At 32.8% G+C, this 26,455-nt stretch overlaps 2 protein-coding genes across 2 annotated transcripts; both read left to right on the top strand.

The window, feature by feature from the left end:
* The first annotated feature begins 1,168 nt into the window (after positions 1-1,168).
* On the top strand, positions 1,169-3,562 carry LOC133676578 (U-box domain-containing protein 16-like). Its single transcript, XM_062098267.1, has one exon. The coding sequence runs from the start codon at positions 1,422-1,424 to the stop codon at positions 3,462-3,464; it is 2,043 nt and encodes a 680-aa protein (XP_061954251.1). The 5' UTR covers positions 1,169-1,421; the 3' UTR covers positions 3,465-3,562.
* A 13,056-nt stretch (positions 3,563-16,618) lies between these two features.
* LOC133677021 (transcription repressor OFP2-like) lies at positions 16,619-18,171 on the top strand. Its single transcript, XM_062098843.1, has one exon. It carries the CDS (start codon positions 16,832-16,834, stop codon positions 18,080-18,082), a length of 1,251 nt encoding a protein of 416 aa, XP_061954827.1. The 5' UTR covers positions 16,619-16,831; the 3' UTR covers positions 18,083-18,171.
* The last annotated feature ends 8,284 nt before the right edge of the window (positions 18,172-26,455 follow it).

Below are 26,455 nucleotides of genomic sequence, written 5' to 3'. Positions count from 1 at the left end.
CTTTATATTAAAACATTTGTTAAGAGAAAAACAATTAATAATTTATATTCTTAACCCAAGAAGCTGGCAACCCAATGGTCTAATCATTGAAGTTTAGTTATGGAACACACATTCTTTTAGACATTTATATCTTTATCTTTTTAAAAAGATAAAAAAAAGAAAAGAAAAAGAAAAGAAAGTAAAAGTATCTTAAAAAGCTAGCCCTAGCCAGCAATGAATGATAAAGGAAGCAGCAAACAATGCATGAATTATTCATTTATTGACAAATAGTGGATAGGTGACGGTCGATACAGAACTGGTCCACAGCCACCCTACGCCTACATTACAACTTATTGTATACAATATATATATATATATATTATATGATATGATAAGTAAGTGCATACCAGTTCATACGTTTGTACAAAACACACAATTGAATGTGCAAATTAATTAATGTACATGTACTTGCCCGCAACTATATACTATTTTGTGTTTAAGAAAGAACTTAGTGTGTGTTTGTCTCTTCTTTCTATATTTATTTTTCTCTTTTTTGTTATAATTGCCTGTAATTGAAAAAAAATATAAAATTAATATTTTTTAGGTATTTTTTTTATGATTTTGATGTAAAAAAATTGTGAAAAAACTCTATTTTAATGATTTTCTAATTAAAAAAATATAATACAGTATATTACCAAACATAACATGTATCAAATATCTCATTATAACATGAGTACCGTCAAATTTCTTTTTGTGTTACTTTATAACATGGTGATATTTACTTAAAAATATCTTTGGATTGAAAAAATGGTTTAATTCATATTCTTATTTATTTTTATATTCTTAATTCGAGTTTTTCTTAATGCACAAATATTTTAAAAATTAATTTTAAAGATGTACTTAATTATCTTTAATCTAAAAAATTCTGACGGCTCGCAATTAAAGAAACAAAATAAAACCATCTATGTTTGGTCGACTCAATCCAGAACATCACAGCCTTCTTTGATCAAGTTCGTTTTACTATTAACTTCAATAAAAAAACAAAAAAAAAAAGTTGAAAAAATCTTGCTAATTACCAAGTAAACGACCTGCAGCTGCAGGCTCAATTAAACACAATATTAATCCATTTTATTATTAACAAGAACAAGCAAAAGCAGTCAAAAACCAGCTATATCAATTGTAATTGAATCGCAATTCATCACAGCTGACCTCTCCTTCATTTTTCAGCTTATATAAAACAAATGCCGAAAAACAAATTAGGAGAAGTGTAAAAAAGAAGAAGTGCCCAACATTGTAAGAAACAGCTTGTCCTTCAACTAAGAAAACCAAACCCATAATCTTCTCCTTCAATCAAAAGCCAAGAAAAGCCTACCATCTTCATCATCATCCCTTGAAATCATTTCTCTTTGTTTCTGAAAGAAAACTCCCTGCTATAATACTTCATGGCAATAATTCCTCCTCAAGTTTTCCCGCCAAGAAAACGGAGGCCATCAGCCGGAGCATTTATTCCACCAAAATTTTCTGACCAGAGGCTTCTCCAATCTCTCTTTCTACTCTCCCAAGAAATATCTTCTCTCAAACCTCTTCAGTTTCTTCTGAAACGTAACTCTTTGTCCATCATACGTAAAGCGAAGATCCTCGCAATCTTATTCGAGGAACTTTTGAAAAAACCAATTATAGTTTTATCTCCAACTCTCTTATGCTTCGAAGAAATGTACTTAGTTCTTCAAAGAATCAAGACCTTGCTTGAAGACTGCGTGAATGGAAGCAAGATGTGGCTATTGATGCAAAGCGAGTCGGTTGCTAATAATTTCCATGAGCTGACGGTAGAATTAGCAACACTTTTGGATATTTTTTCTGTCAAGGAAGTCGAGGTTAGCGAAGACGTTGAAGAATTGTTTTTGCTGTTAAGGAAACAATGCTCCCAGGCAAAAGTCTTTGTCGATAAAAGAGATTCCAGTTTGCGGCTCGACGTGTTAACAATGCTTGATCGGATTCAGAAGGAGATTGTCCCTGATAACTCAAAGCTGGCAGAGATTTTTGATTTCCTGGGGTTACCCAATTCTTTATCTTGCAAAGAAGAAATTGAGAATCTTGAAGATGAAGTTCAAAACCAAAAAGATGAGAAAGTGAAGTCCGACATGATTGCTTTGATAGGACTCGTTCGGTACGCGAAATGCGTGCTGTTCGAGCCATTGACACCAGGGTCTGATAGCAAGACGAAAAAACTAGCATCGGATGCGAACATCCCGGCAGATTTCCGGTGTCCGATAAGCCTGGATTTAATGCGGGACCCAGTTGTGATGGCCACAGGTCAGACGTACGATCGAGAGAGTATTGCTCTCTGGATTGAATCAGGGCACAACACGTGTCCGAAGACAGGTCAGGCCCTGGTCCACACCAGCTTGATACCCAACCAAGCTTTGAAGAATTTGATAGCCATGTGGTGCCGAGAGCTGAAAATACCGTTTGAAACGGCGGGAGATAATAACAGAACTAACGGCGTTATAAAAAACAAGGCAGCGCTTGTGGCTACTAAGATGACGGCGTCGTTTTTGGTGAACAAAATGTCGGCCTCGCAGTCACTGGAAGCGGTTAACGGAGTTATTTATGAGCTTCGTACACTTGCAAAGAGTAATTCGGATTCCCGAGCCTGCATCGCTGAGGCTGGGGCCATCCCAGTGCTCGCGAGATATTTAGGTTCGGATGTAGGTGTGGGGTCTCTGAACTTACAAGTTAACGCCGTTACAGCTATGTTAAATCTTTCCATTCTTGAAGCGAACAAAACAAGGATCATGGAAAACGGCAAGGCTTTGAACGGCGTTATCGAGGTGTTACGCACGGGTGCCACGTGGGAGGCGAAGGGGAATGCAGCTGCAACTATATTCAGCCTATCTTGTGTGCACTCCCATAGGAAACTGCTCGGGAGGAAGACACGTGTCATTAAGGGGTTGATGGATTTAGCCAAAAGCGGGCCCCCGGGTCCCAAGAGGGATGCATTGGTGGCAATTTTGAATTTGGCGGGGGATAGAGAGGCAGCTCGGAGGTTAGTTGAGGAAGGAGTGGTTGATGTGGTTAAAGAAATGATCAATGTGCTGCCGGTAGAAGCCGCGGCGATACTCGAAATGGTGGTAAAGAGAGGAGGGATAATGGCGGTTGCAGCCGCGCATAACACGATAAAGAAGTTGGGCACATTGATGAGGGAAGGATCGGAGACAGCTCGCGAAAGCGCGGTGGCAACACTCGTCACCATCTGTCGAAAAGGGGGAGCAGAGATGGTGGCAGAGCTTGCAACGATAACTGGAATCGAAAGGATTATATGGGAATTGATGGGATCAGGGACAGTGAGAGCAAGAAGAAAGGCCTCTAGTTTGTTTAGGACTGTTAAAAGATGGGCAGCTGGTTTGGATGGTGATTTTTTGGAGGGTCATAGTACGGTTGCAACTTCGAATAGTTCCTCATCAAGAGTGGTCATATCAGTTTAACACATCTCTGTTTGTTATTTGTTTATAAATTGTAAGTAAATCTTAGACATTTGTAGATTTTTGCTTACAAGATTCATTGAGAATTTCATGTTCTTTAACATCTGCTGTCTAGTCATTTATAAAAAAGCCTTTCTGCATCTGGTGAAGTAGAAAAAAACAAACAAATTTGATGCCTCTGTGGACCAAACCCAGAGAGTGATCTAGAAATTGATTGAATTGCCAAGCCAAATGATGCTGAAATTCACAAGTTTGGCACCAGCATCAAGGGTCCTCCTGGGAGACTAGTTCCACTACCCTCAATTGGCCAGTCTTCAACAGGGACAAATGTGCAAAGAGCCATGCACCGACTTGAAAACGTGTTAGATTTGCGGCTTGTGAGTTTTTCCAATGTCAACGTAGCAGATAGCATTCAAAGGGAAAGAACGAGTGAAAAGTCAAAATCCCATGTCAGAAACACGTTATTGACTTATTGTTTCTACGAAGAACCTTCAAATGCTGACTTTTCTCTATAAGAGCTTATGGTCTTTCAGCAACACGCAAAACTCAAGTCCATTCCTCACCTTTTGATACCATTATAGCCTCTCTTCTTCCTCCCTACCTCTTCGTGTTTTCACAATCCTCTCATTGCTTCTGTGAGCAGATTCAGCTTTGCAACATGGTTGGATTTAATAAAATCAATGGTGCTATCTTGATACTCTTGCTTGTCATGGCTATGTCTCAACCTGCACATGCCAGGCTCTTAGGTGGCTCTCTACTGCACAACGTCGATGCTATCCAGCAAGGACCAGACCTAGCTTTATCGGGAGGAAATGATGTCCCAGAAGGGGAGGAAGTTAACAAGTACAGGCCCTTGCTGCTTAATCTCCTTCCGAAGGGTAGTCCCTTACCCCCATCTGGCCCTAGCAAGCGCACCAACAATGTCGTTAACTAATTTTTGTCGATGTATGTCATCAGATTCTAGCTATTTTTCATATTTTTATTCTTTCATGATCTTCATTATTTCTTTCTTTCTTTAATTCAACATGCCTATAAAATTCTTAGGCTAGCTGGTGTAAGATACAGCTACTAGCAGTAGCTGAAGAACAATAGAATTTCTGAACAAGAAATTGCTGATGTGCCATTGTAAGCGTGACAAATGGGAGTGAATATTGATACTTGTGTGCAATATATTGATGTAATTCTCTACATGGAGCTATTTAAGGCACGTTTGTAAACCTGGAAAAAATGACAAAAACCTTGATATTCACAAATAAGGTGAACCAACTGGTTGGCTGGGTTCGTAGGATATATTAGTAAAAAAAATAATTTTTTTTCAAAAACATTTATAAAACATAAAAAAAAATAAACCGGATGTAATGTACTTATTTCTACCTAAAATGCCTTTCCAGAATTCTTGTCCATAAACTAGCAGAATTTGAGCTGCATAGCCCATGGAGCTAGGCCGATGGTCTCCTCCGCATAGCAATTTTAATTGCTGCTTTCTAAACAAGCCTACTGCCGTGAGTTCCAATGGGCTATTTTTTTCCCATTTTGTTTATTTAATTTGAAAAATCCTCATAGGCCAGTAGCATCATATATATATATATTGTCTGTGGACATTCTTTATTAAAAACTAAAAAAAATTTAAATTTAAATGAAATTGCTTGCTCTAGCAAATGAGATGTTAACATTCCATTTTTTTAATTCAGGAAAGGTTTTTGCGGGAGTGAATAAGATTTAGGTTTTGAAATTAATAATTGAATTAATATTATGGAATCGTAAATAGCAACAACGAATTGCTGTTTTATTAAATTAGTTTTTTGAAGTTTTCTTTTAGGACTAAAATTAGACAATATCCAACGTTGTAGAGGAAGACACCCGGACATCATATTTATAATATAAAGTTATTGACGGCCCACATCAAAATTGTGCCGCTTGTCAAAGCTTCATTATATCTTGGGCTAGACGATATGGGCTGCATCACCAATATTCTTGCATATATCCATGAATAGGCACCTGACCTGGACCTAGATTATCGCTAAAACCTGATGCGACAACGTTTTTAGAAAACAACTAGATCTTTGCGCTGTTGGATTTTTTTTTAACATAAGAAAAGTTAGGTGTTGTTATTGTATTTTTTTAGTAAAAAATAATAAATTAAAATGTATAGAGATTGATTTGATGTGACGTGGTCACCTTGATAGATCAAAAAATAACCCTATCGATAAAAATACAGTTTGATTTAAAAAATTAGAACAACATTTTTTAAAAAAAAAAAATTGAAACGAATACATTTTAGATTGACTCAGGTCAACTAGAGTTAACTTATAAAATCCGCTACCCCGATCATGAGACCCTGATAACCCTATAGAAAGCAAATAAAAAAATTATTATACCTAATTCTCAATCAACCCAATGTTAAATGTTGAAATTGATAACAAAAATCAACTAAAGAAATGAGTCAAGTTAACTCGAATTAACCTGCCAAACATTGGTCATAAGACCGAGATAATCACATAGAAAGCAAATCGAAACAAATTATGAAACTTAATTCCCAATAAACTCAATATTGATGGGTGAAATTAAAAAAAAAATCAAGTAAAAAAGGACACAAAAAATCACCCGAGTCAACCGATCAGAACTATGACCCGGTCACGAGACCGGGATAACCTCATAAAATACAAATCAAAATAAGTTATGAAACCTAATTCCCAATCAACATAATATTAAATGATGAAATTAAAAAAATAACTAAAAAAGGATAAAAAAATCTAAATCAACCGGCCTAACCCGCGACTTGGGTCATAAGATCATGATAGCCCTATACAAAACAAATAAAAAAATTTATAAATCCTACTTCCTAATCAATCTAATGTTGAAAAATGAAATTAAAAAAAATTAAAAAATAAACAAAAAATGACCAAAGTCAACATGGCTAACTCGCAAAACTAGTGACTTAAGTTACGAGACCAGAATAACTCCATAAAAAATAAATCAAAACAAATTATGAAGCCTTATACCTAGCAAGCCCAACTTTCGAGCCCTATATCCAGTAAACCCAATATTTGAGGATGAAATTGAAAACAAAATCCTAAAAGATTTTGAGGATCAAAGTGAAAAAATGTTTGGCTTTTTATTGTTCATTCCTATAGTGAAAAGCCAAACTTTTTGTATGTTAGTTATTTTTATTTGTTTAGTTTAAGAAATTAAATATTACGTTTGATAATCTTATTTTTTCTATTTAGTTTACAAATTTATAGGGGTATTCATGGATATAGTTGGATCGGATTTAGGCTTATAATTGCATCAAACCTAACTTCTGATATTTTACAAATTTTAAACCCGACCCATTCAAATTTTACTTGGACTCGAGCAAGTTAGATATATTAGGTTGAGATAAACTTTTTATGAATATTACATTTATTCACGAGTTGGCTTTTGTATATAATAAAATACAATACAAGAGGAAAAATGCTTAATACCTCAAATCACATCTAGTAGAGAATTTATTTGATATAATTTATCCTTTTCATTTATTTATAATATAAATAAATTATTTAATAACTTAGTTGATGCCAATAAGTTTGTATTGATGTTTAACATAAATATAATGAATTTCTTTTATGGTATAAAATATTTAAAATATAATGAGAAAATGTATGATCAAGTTGAATGGTGCAAAAAGATCCATATAGCTAATGTCAACAAGTTTGGATTGATGTTTAATAGTTGTTTATAACGAGAACAAATATGATTGTATGAACATATATTTAGTAAGAAATACAAACCTTTACAAACTTTTCCCGGTAAAGTATCGAGCGAGCATAAAAATTAAGGCACTAATTAATTTGTATAGAAAACCAAATTTAGAGATGTTTAGGAAAAAAAAAGTTACTACCATATCTTTCTAGACTAATCAGTGATGAACAGAAATGCTAAAATATATAATAGAAAATTCTAATAAATTTATAGTCCTCCTAGGAAAAGACTTTTTGTTCATACATGATTAATTTTCTTTGTAATTATGTTTCAGCAAGACAATTCATCTAGGTAAAAAAAAATGAAGTGGACTTACTCAAATGCAATCACTTGAAATCCCCACCAACACCCCCACCTCCCATCACCAAAAAGAAAGGCTAGTATGTTCTTTTATGTAATCATAAAAATGCAACCACTATGAGACATCAATTGACAAAACTCTTCTGGAAAATGAAAGAGAAATTGAATTGTTAATTGAAAAAAGCAAGGCACTACAATTAGACTGGATAATACTTGCTTAAGACATTACCGAGTCTTATTTATCCCTTTTCCCCAAGGATTCAATCAACCTCATCTTTAACACATTTTTTTAAAAAATATTAATTAACACAAAATCAAAGCTATTTTGTTATAAGAAAAAAATTACTAACCTACAAAATAAGAATTGAAGAAACTAGAAAGAGTGAGGTTGTGGGTGTGGCTAAATAAGAGAGAAACAATGAGAATAAAAGGAGAATGAGAGCTATGGGTGTGGTATGGTTGTGCAACGCGTCACAGGATAAAGAGAAAAGACAAAAAAATTAAATAGTGGAAAAAAAATTTAAAAGTAGAAAAAAATAGTATTTATACTAAAGACTTTCTTGGGTTATTACACTTACTAAATGGATGGGTTGGGTCGGGTTGAGCGGGTTTCAAACATCCCAACTCGTCACCCAACCCATAATATCCATTCATTTAGTTTTTTTAATCCACTAACATTTGTAATATTCATATTATCTAACTTTAATGGGTTAATGCAAATATTTTAGATACTTGGATTTTTTAAACACCATTAGAAATTTATATAACAATTTTATAATTATTTATTACAATTTTTTTCTCTTTAAAATAAACTTAGCATTATAAAAACAAGTTGTTTTGCTTATATTTCAGCAAGCATTACAAAGAGAAAATTGAGTAATAAAGTCCAATAAGAATTCTTGTGTTCTGAGACATATTTTTATAGAATTTTGTCTTTCTTTATGCTTAATATATTTATTGTATTGTTTTCATTTATGTTGGTTAACAGTGGAGTCTACCAATTCTTGGTTATTAGTAATGTGTTGGTATAACTATGGTTGAAAGATGATACAGAACATGACATGCTTCTATGGTAGGGGATTGAATGATTTTCCCATAAGAAAGAGACAATAAAAAACTGGTGATAAAGAACATGCATATAAAGATTATAGAATTGGTCTGATATTAAGCAGAGCTGAAAACTCTTGAGGGTCGTGAAGAGAGTTATCATGGATCCATGATCAGATTTAAAAAACCTCTTTTTAAGGTGAGAGTGGAGGAAATAACCTTTGGATTGAGATGAGTATCATAGAGGTTTAGAATTTCACACACACACACACACAGCTCTCATTGAAATAACTCTTCAGGAAAAGACATTGAAATAACTCTTCTTCTAAGGATCATGAATAAAAGTGTTTCCAAACTTATAGCTCTAATTATCATTCAGGAAAAAACATTGAAATAACTCTTCTTCTAAAGATCATGAATAAAGGTGTTTCCAATCTTATAGCTCTAATTATCATAATCAACAACATAGTAATTCATTCAAGAACAATGATTTAAAGACCAAAATTCAAGGAAGAGTTCTTTCTAACTAGAGAGATTAATGTAGAAGGATTTTTAGAAAAAAATATTTTCTTAGTTATTTTTATTTTTATTTATTTAGTTTAGAAAATCAAATATTGTACTTGATAATTTTATTTTTCTATTTAGTTTAGAAATTTCTATTATAACTCTATAATTATTTATTATAATTTTTTTCGGTTTAAAATATATACCTAGTACTAATATAAATAAGGTTGTTTAACTTATGAAATTCAATAATAAAATATTACTCCATTTTTTTCAAGAAAAATAGAAAAATAAACATCGAAAAAGTAATTTTAGTTTAAATGATGTCTTTTTACAAATGAAAAAAGAAAACAAGTTTCTCCATTTTCCCAAGACAAAACTTGATGCTGGAAAAGGCGCTTCTCCACCTTTTTCCACCTTAGTAAGAACTTTTCGGACAAAAATAACCTTACATTCTTCATCTGATTACAATTATACCATCTATATATTTTTTCTGTACAGTCATTCTTCTCCTCTCCATTGATGCAGTATTTGACATTGCAATATATGGAGTCATTGATATAAGGTATGAGCGTACCCGAAAAGAAAAGGTGGTGCTTGATAGATACTTGAAACTTGCTGGAATTACGACATCGTTTAAGGCCAGCTAGTTTATGACACTTCCTTCAATGGTCTTGAGTTGTGACTTTTCAAGTTTTTTTTAATTAAATAAAAAAGGTGTTGCGACATCGTTCTGCCTTTTTTTGTGTGTCAAAGAATGCAGTGCTTTTGGGTTATTAATTATTACAAGTTTTTTTTTTTTTTATGTATTTTCAGTTTGGAATGTAGATTCCACTTGTATAATAATCATTCTAATATTTATTAAGAATTTTATTGAATCTTAATTAATACATTATTAATATATTATTTACAAGTTTTGAAAATCATCTATTATTGTTATGCTTATATTTGCATCTCATTCAATTTAATCAGATTAAAAATACTTCTCTCAAATAATGATAAATAAATAAAAAGTTTTATGTTACCGAACAAGGCATTAATTAGCTTTTATTTCAGCAAAGTATTACAAGGAGAAAATTAAGTACTAAAAGTCCAATAAGGGTTCGCGTGTTTGAGATATTTTTCCGCAAAATTTTATATTTTTTTTTATGCTCGTAATCTTTCTTCTTCTAAACTTGATATGGACAGTATTTTTCCTCTTAAAACTAAACGTATTTTTAAGTTAGTTTTGATACGTGAAGACTGATTTATTTTCTAATCACATCTTAAGTAGATTATTATTCATAATGATTTTTTTAGAGTCTTTCTTAAGGGTTAGATCCTGATCGATAGCATGAAAAACAAATTGTTCTAGTTGTCAAACATCCTATATGAGCAATCATTTCTTGTGGGCTACCATGTAATGTTTTGCTCCAATTTAGAAAAATGAGACAATAATTACCATCCCCACATGAAAAATTTGCATGCCTGCGAGTGACAGATGCTCCTCGATAGTGATCTATAATGCTTTCGGTAGCTAGAAACTACCCTGATTCGGAAGAGCATCGTGAGAATTTGCTAAATCTATAAATGTTAGGCCCTTCCTACCCAAAGTTTGTAGGTCATGTTGTCTTCAAGTGTAGGACCAGTAATGCTTGTAAAGGGCATGGGGCAATTCCTTATTACAAGAAACATGCAGAATGCCGTGAAGGGGGGGCACCTGAGCATAGAAACATACTTTGTGCGTAATTGAACTCAGCATACCAACAAGGAAAACTACAAACAGAAGTGTTTGGTCCATCCTCTCAACATGGTGCAGTTCAGGACATGGTCTGACTAAAAATCTAGAAGGTGAAAATTACCTGGACAATTCTATAATTTAGTTGCTTTTATATTTATTGTATTTTAGAAAATTACATTTTACGTTTTAAACTTAGATGTGCGCAAAACAATTTACATACATCCTAAATTATCATATTGTTTTAGTCTATTTTATATTCATCTAAAATGTAAATTATAATTTTTCAAAACACAAAATTTAAGTATAAAAACGATTAAAATGTAGGATAATCGTGTATTTTTCCATCTAAAAATAATGCAACAATTTTGGGGGTTTGGTTTGGATGATAAGTGCGCTTCTTTTCCGATGTTATGAATTTATTTTCGAATTTAAGAGAAGGCAGTTCAAGACTTAATAAAAGATCGGATATAATCACAATATATTTTGATTTGTTTTATATAGGATTATTTTAATTTTATAACTTATATTTTATAGATTAATTTAAATTGACTTGACTAATTTTTTTAGTTGAATTTTATTTTTAATTTCATTCTTTAATAATAGGTTTATTGAGAATTAATTTTAATAAAGTTTTTATTTTTATTTTTTAGAGTTATCAAGATCTTATAACCTAGACAGTGAATTTAACAAGTTAATCCGAGTTGATTCGAATCAATCTAATATATTGTCATTTTAATATTTATATAAAAATATCATCTTGATTTTTCTTAAGTCAAACTATATTTTTATTGGTCATCCTGATTGTTTTTATATCTTCCAAGTTAATCAGGTCATATTACGTCAATCTTCATATAATTTAAAATATATTTGGTTTTTCTTTTGCTAAAAAATACATTAACAACACTTGAATAATTTTTACATTAAAAAATTTGATTTGATCTGCAACATAGCACAAGCAATGATCTAGTTGTTATGGTAGTAGTACATAAGAATGAAGTTAATTAAATTAATTGTCAAGAATTTACAACCATGATTTTCAAGGATGAAAATGAGTTTTGACTAGGCAGGATTTAGGTTCGGGATCATATATACCCGTTGAAGTCATGAAAATTTCAGCTTAGATTAGGTTTTTCACGGTAGCGATATTAGGTTGGTGGAGTAGCTAGGCTTAAATTATTGATTTACGAGCTTTTCTGTAAAATAAGTTTATTATTAAAATAGAGAATTCTTTACTACTTAAACTAGTAAAATATTCGAGGGAATCATTGTACAAGAGAGTAAAAAACATGAAATAGTTACAGTTATCCGGTGGTGTGTAGCTGACCAAGAATGGAGAAACGATGGCGATCCTCATGGTAAGTGGATGTAGAGATTGATGCTCATCTTATGGATGGAGAGTGATATATATTGCAGCGTCTTATTATTATGAGTACTGGAGAGTAGAGTTGTCGATGCCTTATCTTGCTCCCATGACATTATGAAAAAGTTGGTGATTGAGAGTTTATTGACGACAAAAATATATATTTTTTATTTTTGTAGCATAAGGTATAGACTAAAATATCTTTTCAGGATGAAAATGGATAAAAAAAAAAGGGGGCCGGGGAGGACCACGCCGTTAGGGCATAGCTACAAACAAAATAGCCGAAGGAAGCGATGCCCATGCATTAGACACGTTGTCAATTGTCAGTCTGCGGCTTAACTCTGATGGACCCCCTATAGTTTTGTATGTTGGAAGCGCACACGCACACGCACACGCACACGCACACGCACACGTGATAATTGATACAATGCTAGGGAGAGGGAGGGTCCAAACAAGATTTGCACTCCCAAGAGTTCCGTTAAGTGTTCTGTCTTCACGTTATTTCCTTTCAGTACATGGATACAATTTTTCATAAATTAGAATACGGTGGTTGCATAAATACACGTCATCTACATGTAGTCTGCAATATATCAGTAACAATATCCTAATTGATTTTAATAATATGTTTTATTTTTTTTATTCAAATTCATTAATTTTATAGATATTTTTAAGTGGATACTTTGATACTTTATACTGAAGAATGCTCCTCAATTACTTGTGAATTTCATTATTGCAATTAGCGACTGTAAAAAACAGAAGAGAACGGTGGCTTCCACAATATCCATTTCATTTTCATTTGATTTTTTAATTAGATTGATTTTGTTTTTTGTTTTTTTATTGATTTTGTTTTTTAATTTCTTTCCATAGCATTGGTTTTCATTTGATTTTTAATTAGATTTAATTTTTATTCTTTTAGTTTTTATTTATTTATTTATTTTTATCATTTTCTTAATTACTTTTTTCAATTTTATCTTTTAATATTTTTTTCGTTTTATTTTTTATTTGAAATTTGCTCCTTATTTTTTTTACTACTATTTATTTTTATTTTTAATATTTTTTCAATTTCGATTTTTTTTTCAATTCCATCCTTGATATTTAGTTGATAAGGGATATCGCTTTATGATTTTTTCAGGTTTGCCTTCTATGATGTTAGTCTCAGCTTTATGACTCGAGTCATAGATTTTAAAGATAACTTGAGTTGACTTCGGTTTTTTTTTATATATTTTTTTTAAATTAATTTTTGTTCAATTTTATCATTTGATATAGAGTTTATTGGGGATTGAGATTCATGATTTTGTTTTCACTTTTCTCTTTAAAGGGTTATCTTGATCTCATGTCCCAGCTTGCAGGCTTAACGGATTAACTTGAGTTGAATAAAAAAAATTTTGTTGCCTTTTGTTTTCTATATTAGATTTTTTTTCAATTTCGCCCTTTAATATTAAGTTGTTTGATATTTGAGCTTCGTTGTTTTACTCCATCTATTTTCTATAAGGTTATCCCAATCTCACAACTAAGTTGTGTATTTGCCTAGCTTACTCGGGTGGACTCGTATTAGTTTTTTTTCATTATTTTTTAATTTTATCATTTGATATTTGATTTGTTGAAAATTAAGTTTTTTTTTTATTTTGCTTTCTGTAGGTTATCATGTACTCATTTAATTTTTGCTTCATTATCAAATATTAGAAGGATATATTTATTTTTTAAATTGAGATTAATATTGTCCTTCACTATCAACTTGTTTTTTTGGATTGTTTAACAAATTGAACTCAAAGATATTACATATATAGTTAAATCTTAATGACTCCACTATCATATTAAACTTGATAATTGAGTTTATGTTTTATTTTAAATATTTAAGTATTGAAGTTGGTGACTATTTCTAAATTTTATATTTTAGTATTTTTATTTTATTTTATTGGGATACATTTCACTAACAAAATAGAAAAAAGTTGATTTTTTTTTCTTTGCACCAAAATTGCAACTAATTTCAGTTCTCAGAATGATTTACTTGAGATCAAGTCCGCAACTATCTCATTTTATTAGGTTTGTTTATTTTGTGTATTTTCTAGATTTTGTCATGTTTGTTTTACAAAAAAAATTTTCCAGAAATATTTTTTTATGTTTGTTTCCTCTAAAATATTTTACTAGAAAATTGGTTAATGAAAAATATTTTAAAGTCAACTTTCAAACTTAGTTCATTTACTGAAAAATATTTTCAGCTCATGAAATTTTATAAAATATTTTAGAAATAGTAATCTAATTACATTGTCATCCAACTATTTTAACCACTACCCTCATTTCACCACCACCATGACTACCTTTTCCTCTGCCACCACCACTATCTCCTCCTCCTTCACATTTTTTTCACCACCATCATGACCATCTCCTTTACTATGATCGTCATCTCACCACCACCACCTCTTCTTCATTATTGTTAGGACCACCTCACCAGCTCCTCCTCCACCACCAACGCCATCTTGCAACCACTACCATCTTGAAAAATATTTCTCTTTAAAATATTTTACGGGAAAACATTTTACATGTGAAATATTTTACGCAAATTAAATGAATCCTTATATGAAAAATTAAAAGATATCTCATGGACAAGTCGAAGCATAAAATTTCACACATACAAACATATTCCAAACATGGTGCCATGAGCGCCAAATCCCATTAATAAAAAATAATTAACTGAAAAATGTATAAATAAAGAAACATAAAGTAAAATAACTAATCATGAAATCAAAAAAGTTACCAAGATTTGAGTTTATTGTAAAATGATATTTTAGACTATAAAAAATTATTTTTTGCCATTTTAAATTTGAGCTTTGATCTACTCCTTGAAGAATTATTTCTTCCAACCCACTGTACTATCTAGTCCAACCTATGAATAGTAGAACTAATCAATTTCTATCCAGAAAGATCTTTTACAAGCCTGAATAATTTTCTCAACTCAAAATACATATGATTTAAAGAAAAAAACATTCAGGTTTAATTCTAATTTTATGAAGGGTAATCAAAGTTGATAATGGAGAAATTTCATCAAGTTTAGTTCTACAAAAGGGGTTGAAAAAGAATGTTGGGTTGTTGATTTTTTTGCACTGTTTGGATAGATTTTTTCTGCAAAATTTGACACTCTTCTTTATCTATTTTTCCATCTTAACTCTTATGATTTTTTGAAGCTCTATTCTTTTTTCTCTCTTATAATCTAAAGTTTAGGTTCAAGCTTTATAGAGAGACATTAAATATAATATTTCTGAGTTTGTTGGATTTTATTTAAGTGTACATAATCAAGGAGGAGTTGTTGAAATCTTAGGAACTTATTAAAGCTAATTTTTTTGCACCAACTAAAAAATAATAAAATTTTAAAAACAAATGTTTGATTCTTGACAACAATATTGAATTTCAGATTGGTTATATACTAAGTTCTTCAATAAGTATTTTTTATTTGTTTTATTTAAGTATATTTTCAATATATTGTTAGAATGTATGCTATTAGTTAATTTTATTTTCTTATGCGTTATTTTAATTAATATGCATGTTGTTATTGAATTTCAATTTTTTATGCAAGTTTATATATTTTATAGTAATGATACCATGATCTTATATATTAAATGATTATAAACTAAATATATTATGCTCACTTTTCTATGTGACTTTTGTATAATAATAATAATAAGAAGAAGAGAGATCAATTGCAGCTCTCTAAGGTAAAATTTTAAGAATAAAAAAAGATGAAGAGATAATTTATTTGTGCGAAAATGCATGCAACAGTTTCTTTATTGAATTACAATTATATATAGTTAAAATTCCATCGAATTATAATGCCAAAAATATTCAAGTACATGAACTTTATTGCATTATATGGTCGGGCTATATATGTATAATGAAGAAAGTAAATTGCTGGGAACGCAAGTTTTGTTAGAAGTCAAAGTCATTGAAAATCAAGAATATTATATTTATTTGTGAAAAAAATTCAAAATACTTATTTTTATTCATTTAAAATGATTTTTTTTTGGTACATTGAAAAGAAAAGAATAACTAACACATGTTTTTCATCGATGTGTATTTGACATATTTGATATTATAATGAAGAGTGTGTATATTTGATATTATGACAAAGAGTGTTTTACAAAAAAAAAAAAAAATACTTTTTAATTGAAAATATATATATTAAAATTATCGGAAAGAAACACTCGACACACTGCTCAACCTTTCATGAACTCCGTGTGGGGGGTAATTTGCATGCCGGCAAATCGGACAAAAAAGACTGAAAATCATGGAAGACATTGATTGGCATTTCGCAGTAAAAAAAATCACAGAGGCTTTGTCACATGGGATAACAAGTTGAAGAACTTGGTTCTTTTAATAAATTAAAGTAATAAAAAACTGTGATGATTATAAGAGACCAGATTTTATGTTTTGCTTAGGTGAATTAGGAGTCGTGGCCACAGAAAGTCATTTACACTTGGCCCCATCCCCATTTCTTTGATGCTGCCTTTTTCTCCCTTTATGGACCACACCTCCCTTCTCTCCAATTCCAGTTTGTCCCTCTAGTTATCCTCTCAACACTCTCAAGGCTCAGCCAAAGCTTTTGGCAGAGACAATCCAACAATTTTTTCTGTTCCGCTAGCCACTGTTTTCACTCACAAATACACAGAAAAAGAGGGTGAGGGGAAGGGAAGGGTGGTGTTTTTGATGGGCAACAATAGGTTTAGATTATCAGATATGATGCCCAATGCTTGGTTTTACAAGCTCAAAGACATGGGCAAAACAAGGAACCACAACACCACCACTCATTCCACAAAGAAAAAACAAGCTACATCAGCAGCAGCTGTAGCTGAATCTCAGCAACCACCGTCCAAGCCTAAACATCCTCACTACAATTCTTGTCCGAGAAAATCATACTACAACACCAGGGAGCTTATCTCAAGTGACCAAAAATTTCACACCTCCCCAAGAAACTCAAAATCCACAGACACCCTTCTTCCTGACCTACCAAGAAGATCATCGAAACAAAGAGCTAGGAAAAGGACCATCAAGTCCTCCTCTCCTAAGCTAGCCACCTCTTCTGTCTCTGCCGTTTGCAACTGCCGTGCTACCCTATGGACTAAACCAAATTCTCCTCCAGACTACTCAGCTTCTCTTTCTGATAGTTCTCTTGATCAGGAGACGGATTTCTCTGACTCATTTCCACCAGAATTCAGGTCTGACTGTGTTCTTGCTACCGACTCATTTGATAAAATGTTGTCTTGGTCAAGTTCTAATTGTGACTGCAAACTAGATTCTAATAACTATGATGATATTGTTATCAACATGGATGAGAAATATATTGCTAGGAGATCAGATGATGTAGACGTGTTTCACAAAATATCTGATCTTGATCTCCCTCCCATCATAACAAAGCCCCCTAAATTTGATGATCAAATGGAAGATTTCAAGAAGAAAGACACCCTAGAACCAGTCAAGTATAGAAGGAGTTCAGCTAAATATGAGGAAACAAACGCTAATGCTTCTTTATCTGTTAAGGTTGTCAAAGAAGGGAGCATTACTGCAATGAAAGAACATAAGACTAATACTACTGTCAGGAGAAATTCTGTCACTTCACCAGGAGTTAGGCTAAGAGTCAATTCTCCAAGAATCTCAAATAGGAAAATCCAGGCATACAATAATGGTCGAAAGAGTGTGTCATCAACTACAAGTTCATTGTCTCGGTCGCGAAGAAGCCTTTCGGATAGCTTGGCAGTTGTGAAATCTTCTTTTGATCCACAGAAGGATTTCAGGGAATCAATGATGGAGATGATAGTGGAGAACAATATCAAGGCATCAAAGGACTTAGAAGACCTTCTTGCTTGTTATCTTTCACTCAATTCTGATGAATATCATGACCTTATTATTAAGGTGTTCAAGCAAATCTGGTTTGATCTCTCTGACATTAAGTTGCAGTGAAATCTTTCCATTGTATATTATTACCCCTTTTTTTCTTTTTTTAATTTCTCCGAATAACCATCTTCTTATTATGATATAATTTCTTATCATGTGCTAGCAGTTCTTCATATTAGCAGAAATAAGTTAATTAGGTCCAATTTATAAAGCGGTCTTCTGTAATTTTTAATATACTTATATTATAGTAAATCTTGGAGAGATTACCAAGCTTTTGTTCTGAAAAAACAGAATATAAGGCTGTTCATGATATTAGACTTGGACTATTTAATTAAAATAATAATTTAAAAAAAAAAACCAGAAACTGTTGCATTTTGCTAACTTTGGGAAAGTGCATGACTGCAGTGCCATGGTTTTTCTTTATTTTGATTTTTTGCTCCTTTAACTTTCCAAAGGGGACAAGAAAGTTAAATGCAAGATTGCCCTGCTAAATCATGCATGCTAGCTAACAACAACCTCAATTGACTAATTGCCAACAAACCAACAATTTAATTATTAAATGTTACAGTCCCAAAATCAGCCTAATATTGTTCATTTCCTCTTGATTCTGCATCTTTTCAGTAGATCTGTTGCTAAAATTTTGTGCATGTGAAGCTACAGAAAATTAAAGGTAATTAACATCTTTTTTAAGAGTGTCTTAAGGTTTAGGCCTCTTAAGTCCTAAATTGTAAATCCCAAAGAGGCCTCGTGACAAGAAATTTTGCTTTCTCAATGCATCTATGGACATGAACAAATGACAGCATTGTAAACTATAGGTATGCGAATGGATGCAAGGGACCCCCTTGGATACAATACTGACTCAAACTTCAGTTTTTTCACCCAAAAGAAGACACCCTTTAAGGACAAGATTCAGTTTCTATTGTTTCTTTAAAATCTAGAAGCCCTTTCCCTCCCTCCCTCCCTCTCTCCCTCTCTCTCTGGGCAGAATGTTCAGCTTTCATACACTCCCATTTCTAGAGATGAACACTAAAGAAAGCAAACAAAAGCTGCAAATTCAAAATACTTAAAGATGATCAACAATTAATAAAGAAGGAAAGAAAAGGGTACTAAATTCAAATTTCTACACATAGTATGAAACCAAAACAACTTTTGATGAGCACTATATATATATATATATGGTATACTATCACAAGAAGCTTTCAAAATCTTCACAGCTTTGCCTTAAAGTTGAAAATTTGCTCACTTGAAAAGTTAAAGATGCATGGGAGATGTCAAAAGCTGAATTCACTTTCAATAGCTCAAAGACATTAGGGTTAAAGCATGCGCAAGTCCACAGTCACTGACGGAAAAAAGAAAAACTGGTTTACCATTTTAAAAGTGAAAAAAAAAAACTAATTGTTCATTATTTGATTAGAAAGCACCAAGGCTGAGTGTTGGATCTTTGTGGGACAAGGAGTTCCATGCTTGATTGTCATACCAAACAAAAGGGAAAATAAATAAATATTTCACTTCAAAATCCGCAGTTAAAGGTCCCTAATTTTGCGGATTCAACTGTTTAATTAGAAATATGTAAGCCATTGACTTTCATGTTTTGATTTTGTCGAAGTGGAGGGTGGATTTGTTTTTGTCTACCACCTCTCTAATCATTAATTTCGCATGCATAACTCGAGAAATTATATGTTAAATTTTACGTAATTAAACTGTAACTATTGAATATTTACGGTATAGAAAAAAGATAGACATAAAAAAAATATCTTTTTAATAAAAGAGAGAATTCTCATTATTTTTGATGGGATTATACATGATTTTCTCTCATCTTTTTATGCTTATTTCTTTTCTATAACTACAACTATGCGCCATAAAATTTTCTAAGAAGTTGTCTCATTGTACGAGAGGGTGAGGACAAGACTCACAATTGCTAATCCAACTTTCATCACGAGTGATCTAACTTAAGAAATAATTTAGAAGTGCGTTTATATGTAAGCAAATTAAGGCACAATGTTAAAATAAAGTAGTGGGGGTGGCTCAGCAAGGTGATTAATTAATGATAAAGGTTAATTAATATTATGAATGCTCAGCAAGGTGATTAATGATAAAGTCACTCTAATTTTATTTGATGATATGAGTGACCCACGTATATTTACTTATTTAATATGAAAGGAGTTAAATTAAATTTATATTTGTAATCTTGAGGAAACAATTAAGAAAGAGACTATATTCACTATCATATTGTGATTGGAGTACAAATTCGAAAAATCAAATTCATAGATTCCATAAATTTCCAATGTATCTATTGGCCCTTAAATAGTTAAAGGAAACAAACTCCGAATGCAGTTTGAATAATTTTTTAAACTGTAAAGAGTTTTTATGACATATATACTAGCACTTACACATAAATTTGAAGGGAAAAGGATGAGAGATAACTATGAGAAGGTAGCAGGAAAGGTAAGTGATAAAAACAGGTACTCCTTCAGATTCTATTAGCTTTTTAGGCTAGGGGTTAGATTGAAACTTTTCCGAACATATATGGATTGAAATGGAAATGTTGTTAATCGATGAAGAGTAAAATACTCCATAGTTTACCCCCCCCCCCCCCCCCCGCGGGCCCAAAAAAAAAAAAAAAACCTAGGCTTTACATTACATTTAAATATTTAATGGCTTGGACTTCAGTTTCTTGCTATCTGTGCTCTTTCAGAACAACTCCCCGTAAAGAAACTGGCATCAAATTAAAAACTACTACATGGACAATGGTGCCCATGTTTATCTATAATAATAATAATAATAATAATAATAAAAACACAAACATAGTTTGGATTAATATGATGAGCATGATACTAAATGCTTATCTTTGTATGCTTATGGATCACCAAATTCCTAACTCATAACCTAATATAAATTGGATTTTAATTTGAAATAATTTTAATATTAATCTAGCTAAATTTATGTGACTAAACGAGTTAATTTATAACCTAGATGATCATGTCAAACTCAGTTTAAACTTGGTTTAGTCAAAACCAAGGAATATTTTTTTTTAAAAAAATAAAAAGATACCAATTTGACAAAAAAAAAAAAAGAGTTGATCTAATGACTCAATAACCAAACTCCTAACTAGTTCACATCACACATTAAAATCATGTAATTATGCATAACAGATACTTGACCAAAAACCTACTTGGAGGAAATGTTTGTGTGTGTATGATGGATTGGCGTGTTTTATACACGCTATTTTTTTTGGGTCTAAAATCCATGATAAAAAAGGACCAAAGGCAAGATGATGATCTAATATTCTTAGGCTTAGCTACGCGTTGGGCCCAAGTATATATGGGTCTGGCTATCCACCAGACCCAACTTCCTTGAGCTCAATTACGCGCTGAGCACAAGTACATATGGATCTGACCACGCGTTGAGCTTACATATATATAGACTTGACAATCCGTTAGACCCAACATCCCTGGGTTCGCCTATGCACTGAGTCTAAGTATATTTATGTCTGACAATCCGTCAGACCTAACATGCATGAGTTTAGCTACGCGCTGAGCCGAAGTACATGCGAGTTTGGAAAACTATCAAACCTAACATTTCTAGGCTTATGGCATGTTTGAGACTGTGGTTGCGGTGACGTTTCAAAGTGATTTTCGCTTAGAAATGCATCAAAATGAAGTTTTTTTTTTCATTTTTTTAAAATTATTTTTTACATCAGCACATCAAAATGATCTGAAAACATAAAAAAAATTATTTTAAGAAAAAAATAAAATTTTAAAATTTTTGGGAACACGGCTTGCATCTCAAACACTCCCTTAACATATCGTTGAGCCTAGATAAATGTAAAACCGATTATCTTTCTATATGCCTAGAAAGTTAAGATCAAAGATACTCATCTCTCTATATCTTTACATGTATAAAATTTTTAGAGGGACTTTATATTTATCCCTCATTAATAATGTGTAAGAGATATTTTATCCCTCTTAAATGCTATAAGAGCAAGAAGACATTCCAACCCCTCATCTCCAAAAAAAATAACAAGGTTCACGAGCTTTAAAAATACTATGAATCATTCAAAGAAAAAAGGTTCTCAATTTGTATTATCTACTGCATATTTATTTTTAGAGTCTCCAAAATATCATTGTCTTTTCTCTCAGAAAAATACTTACTTAAGCATCAGAGAGTCTTTAAATTCACCAAAGAGAACCTTTTACAATTACCTATCACCAACCATCTTGGCTTACCAAACACTAAGCACTAGGCACCAGCCATCTTGGCTAGGGAGAATGGATCAGATTACAAGAACCAAGAGATTAATTGATTATCCAAAACATAAGCCTTGCCCACAAACTACTTGAAATTTTTGGAACATTATCAATTGTTATCGTCTGTGGGGAGCTGATAAAAAAGTCATTGATTATTCTTTCAAAACTAGTTTATTGACATCCTTAATCACCATTAAAGGAATAATCAATACACTCATGGAATGAGACATGTCACAAACCTCTTTATAGTTGTTGGTACATCCACTCCATCATAACTTCAACAACTCTTCAATAAGAAGTAGGAAAGGCTATGCAATAATTTGATTGCTCTAAGTTAGAGTATAATTTCTTCTACTTGCCCATGGACTTAGTGAGGCGAGAAAATTTAGGTTATGCATTTATCAACTTCACGAATGCAGTTAGAGCCTTGATATTTTGGAAAGCCTTCAATAAGTACAAGTGGAATGTTGTTTCAAACCATAAAATATATGAAGTATCTTTGGCAACCATCCAAGTGAAAGGGAAGAGCCTCCCTCATGTTTGGCACTCTGATCAAATAAACATTTATCGTAGCTAATGAGAATAAGAATGTAAGTTTTTATATATGAATAACTTATTTAAAATGACTTTTTATTTTCTCCAGGTGATGCTTGAAAGACTCCACATAACCTTCCAGGGATGAGATGAACTCAATTTTTTTAGTGTGATTGCACAATTTACCTTGGAAGGGATCAAAGTCTCCCTAGCGCGATTGCACAATGTCCCTTAGAAAGGACCAACGTGGTCTCCCTAGTGTGGTTTCACACTTCTTCATGGATGAGATAGACACTACCTCAGCAATAAGGAAAGACATGATCTCTCCAAGGCAACAACCTCATAACCTTTCAAAAATGAGATGAACTTAGTCTATCTAATGCGATTGCACAATTTACCTTAGAAGAGATCATCGTCTCCCTAGTGTGATTACATAATCTATCTTGGAAGGGATCAACGTGGTCTCTCTAGTGCAATTACACATTTCTCCAATGATGGGATAAACACCACCTCAACAACGGGGATGGACATGATCTCTATAGGGCAACAACCTCATAACCTTCTATGAATGGGATGAACTCAGTTTCTCTAATGCGATTGCATAATATACCTTTAAAAAGGATCGATATAGTCCCCTTAGTGTGATTGTGTATTTCTCTATTGATGGGAACACATCTGTAAAATCAAGCATATTGACTGAATAAAAGGCAGTATCGAAGTCCATCTGCATTCCTATTAATTGATTGAAGAAATACAGGTTGAACATAGTAAGAAAGATCTTATCCCTAACCATCTTAGTCAAAATTATAGACCCCCCTTGAAAAATTCTTGAAACTCCCTACGAGAGTTCCTCAAAGCCTTCGGCAGAGCTTAAGAACTTCAGGCTTCTTCTCTAAAAGTGAGAAGCTTAACCCTTAGACCATCTTGGGTGGTTTTCACCTCAAAGATCTCCCGTTTCAGGGTATCCACTTGGTTATAAATGGCTTGAAGTAGTTTATCATTGGAGCTCAACTGGAGAACAAAGCTTTGTATTTGTTCCTTCAGTGATGAATAAGCCACATTGAGTTGTTCTTTCAGCTATGAATAAGCCACCTTAAGGCTCTCCAATTCGACTACCACAACAACCTTTTCCTCTTTTAGTTGTTTGAAGGCAACCTGGTTCGCCCTATCTAGCACCTCTTAGAATGGGCACATATTATGAAAGTCTGTTAAGAATAAGTGTTAGGAACAATGGTTATAAAACCAAACTAAAAGGTGAAATGAGAAAGTTCCTTACATTAAAGGCCATTTGGCTGGTTAAAGTCAAATAGTGATTGTAGCTCTCATTAGACATCATTGAGAAGGCCTGACCTTCCACCAATAACAACCTTCATAAGTTGCCTCTCCTCTTCAATCATGGTGGGGAAGCTGACGGGAGCTCAACCAAGAGTGATGTTGGAAAAAGCATACTCGAACTTAACTTCCTCAAAAAATCCCAAGTAAAAGTCCTAGTTGTTGCAACCTCTACAGACAAAACTGGAAGTCGAGGTAAAGGAAATGCCACCACATAAACCTCAATGATCAAGGCTAGCACATCGTTCTCTATAGGGGTGAAGACCCTCCTTCTCTTAAAGTGGGCAGTAATGCTCGTAATCACTTCAGGAAGAGTCAAATATATTTGACTCCAAGAGAGAGGAGTATGATTATCTCTAGCTTTTATTTTCATAGGAGTTCTGGTTCTCACCATTATATTCTCAAGTATAGAGAGTTCATCGACAATGATGGGGTCATCTTACATCTTTCTCTAGTATTTTTTTTTTATTCAAGAAAAGAGACGAAGACCCTTTTCATGAACTCTCTTTTATAGAACTTGTTGAAGTTTCTCCTTCTCCTTCTCCTTCAATTATCAATCCTGGATAAAAACAAAGTCAATAATGAACTTAGATGTAACAAAAACTAAAATGGTAAGGTGCATACTTTGCGACAGGGTGTGGTTGTGTCATCTGACCATTTTATTGACTTCGTACTAGGCTAAGATCGATACAAATACAACATATATCTTCTCCTTATCCCAAGCTCAAACGAGGTTTATTGGTGATATCAGTGGGAGGTATCCTCCAATAGTGAGAGCAACTCCAAATTTATTGCATCTCATCTCTAAGACTGACTGGCTTGTTATACCTCACTATTAGCCACGTTCCCTTTTTTATTTTGACATGGGTAGGTTTTCCCCAAAGGGTTTCCTTCATAAATCTAGGGGGTCTATTGGAAAAGGTAAAAAACCAATGCATGTCATTATCACAATCGGTACCAACAACTAGATGATAATAGGTCTTAAAGATGCTAATTGTAGGCTTAATTTTGACAAGCCTAAATTTTTTATCAAATACATATAAAATTATTCACCTATTGAGATGCAACTGGCTTGGATCCAATTGATAATATCTAAAAACATCCCTCATAAATCATTGGAGAGGGAAGGTGTACCCTAATGTATACATGTAGAAAGGGATTGTAATTTCCAAATGACTTTGAGCAGAGCCTAAGGTCAATTGGCTGATACGCTAAGCCTCAACAGGCATTTGAGTTGTGTAATCTCCTTCCTGTCAAATATTAACGAATTCAATGTCTTTTACACCTAGAGTACTAGGGGCATCATCTTTAAGAGCTTAAGGTAGCCTTCATCTCCCTTGAGGTTCTCTAGTAGTGGTTAGAGAAGGACTTTTCCTGTGGGGATAACTACTCTCCCTCTGCCTAGGGTGGGTGGGTGCTGAGGCTTTATTCCTTCTAATTCTAGGACCCAGTTTGATGGACCCATATCTCATGTTGTTTCCTTTGCTTTCAGGTTGAAACTTGAGCTCCTCTTTAGAGGCAGAGATATCCTTTTTTCTATAAACATATCTGAATTTTTTTTCATCTATTTTTTTACTTAAAGTAAAAAAGAAAAAACAAACTTTTGATGAAAATACCTAGAATGGGGGTTTTTTTCTTCGATTAGAGCAAAATTAGTTCACGGTTTTTTTAAACAAAGTAGTTTTTTTAGAAATTACAGAAAGTAAAAGAAAAGATAGAATGGCTAGGGTTATAAAGAAAACATCTTTTAACTCTCACCGTTGGATGAATGATTTTTTGTGTCACCTCATATCTCCGTAATTCTACTTAATTATTGCATTGAATGCACACCACCATTTTATTTCTCAATAGACACCTCTTTTAAAAAATAAGTCTTGATCATCTCTTTCGTAAAATAATAAGACACATGGACACCAACAATCCGAACAGTTCTGCAAAGATAAATCTCATACGAAAGGTAAAAAGTCTCTCATTAATAAGACAAACAACTCTCAGGTAAAAGAACTTTCTTTAAGGTTGATAACCTTTCAAAATCATTGTATAATAAATACTCAAAGACTTCGAGGGGGCTACTGATGGATCAATGTGTTTTATAAATGTTATTTTTGTCTAAAACCATGTTAAGAAAAGGACCAAAGGCAAGGTTATAATCTAACATCTCTAGGTTTAGCTACGTGTCAGACCCAAGTATATATGAGTTTGACTATCTGCTAGACCCTACATCCTTAGGCTCAGCTATGCATTGAGCCCAAGTATATATGAATTTGGCGATCCACCAAACCCAACATTCCTAGGCTCAGCTACGCGTTGAGCCCATATACATATG

The sequence above is a fragment of the Populus nigra genome, chromosome 17 (assembly GCF_951802175.1).
Source record: "Populus nigra chromosome 17, ddPopNigr1.1, whole genome shotgun sequence".
In the NCBI taxonomy this organism is placed as follows: Eukaryota; Viridiplantae; Streptophyta; class Magnoliopsida; order Malpighiales; family Salicaceae; genus Populus; species Populus nigra.
Note: the sequence above shows the minus strand (reverse complement) of the source record. Positions and strands in the feature narration are given on the sequence as shown.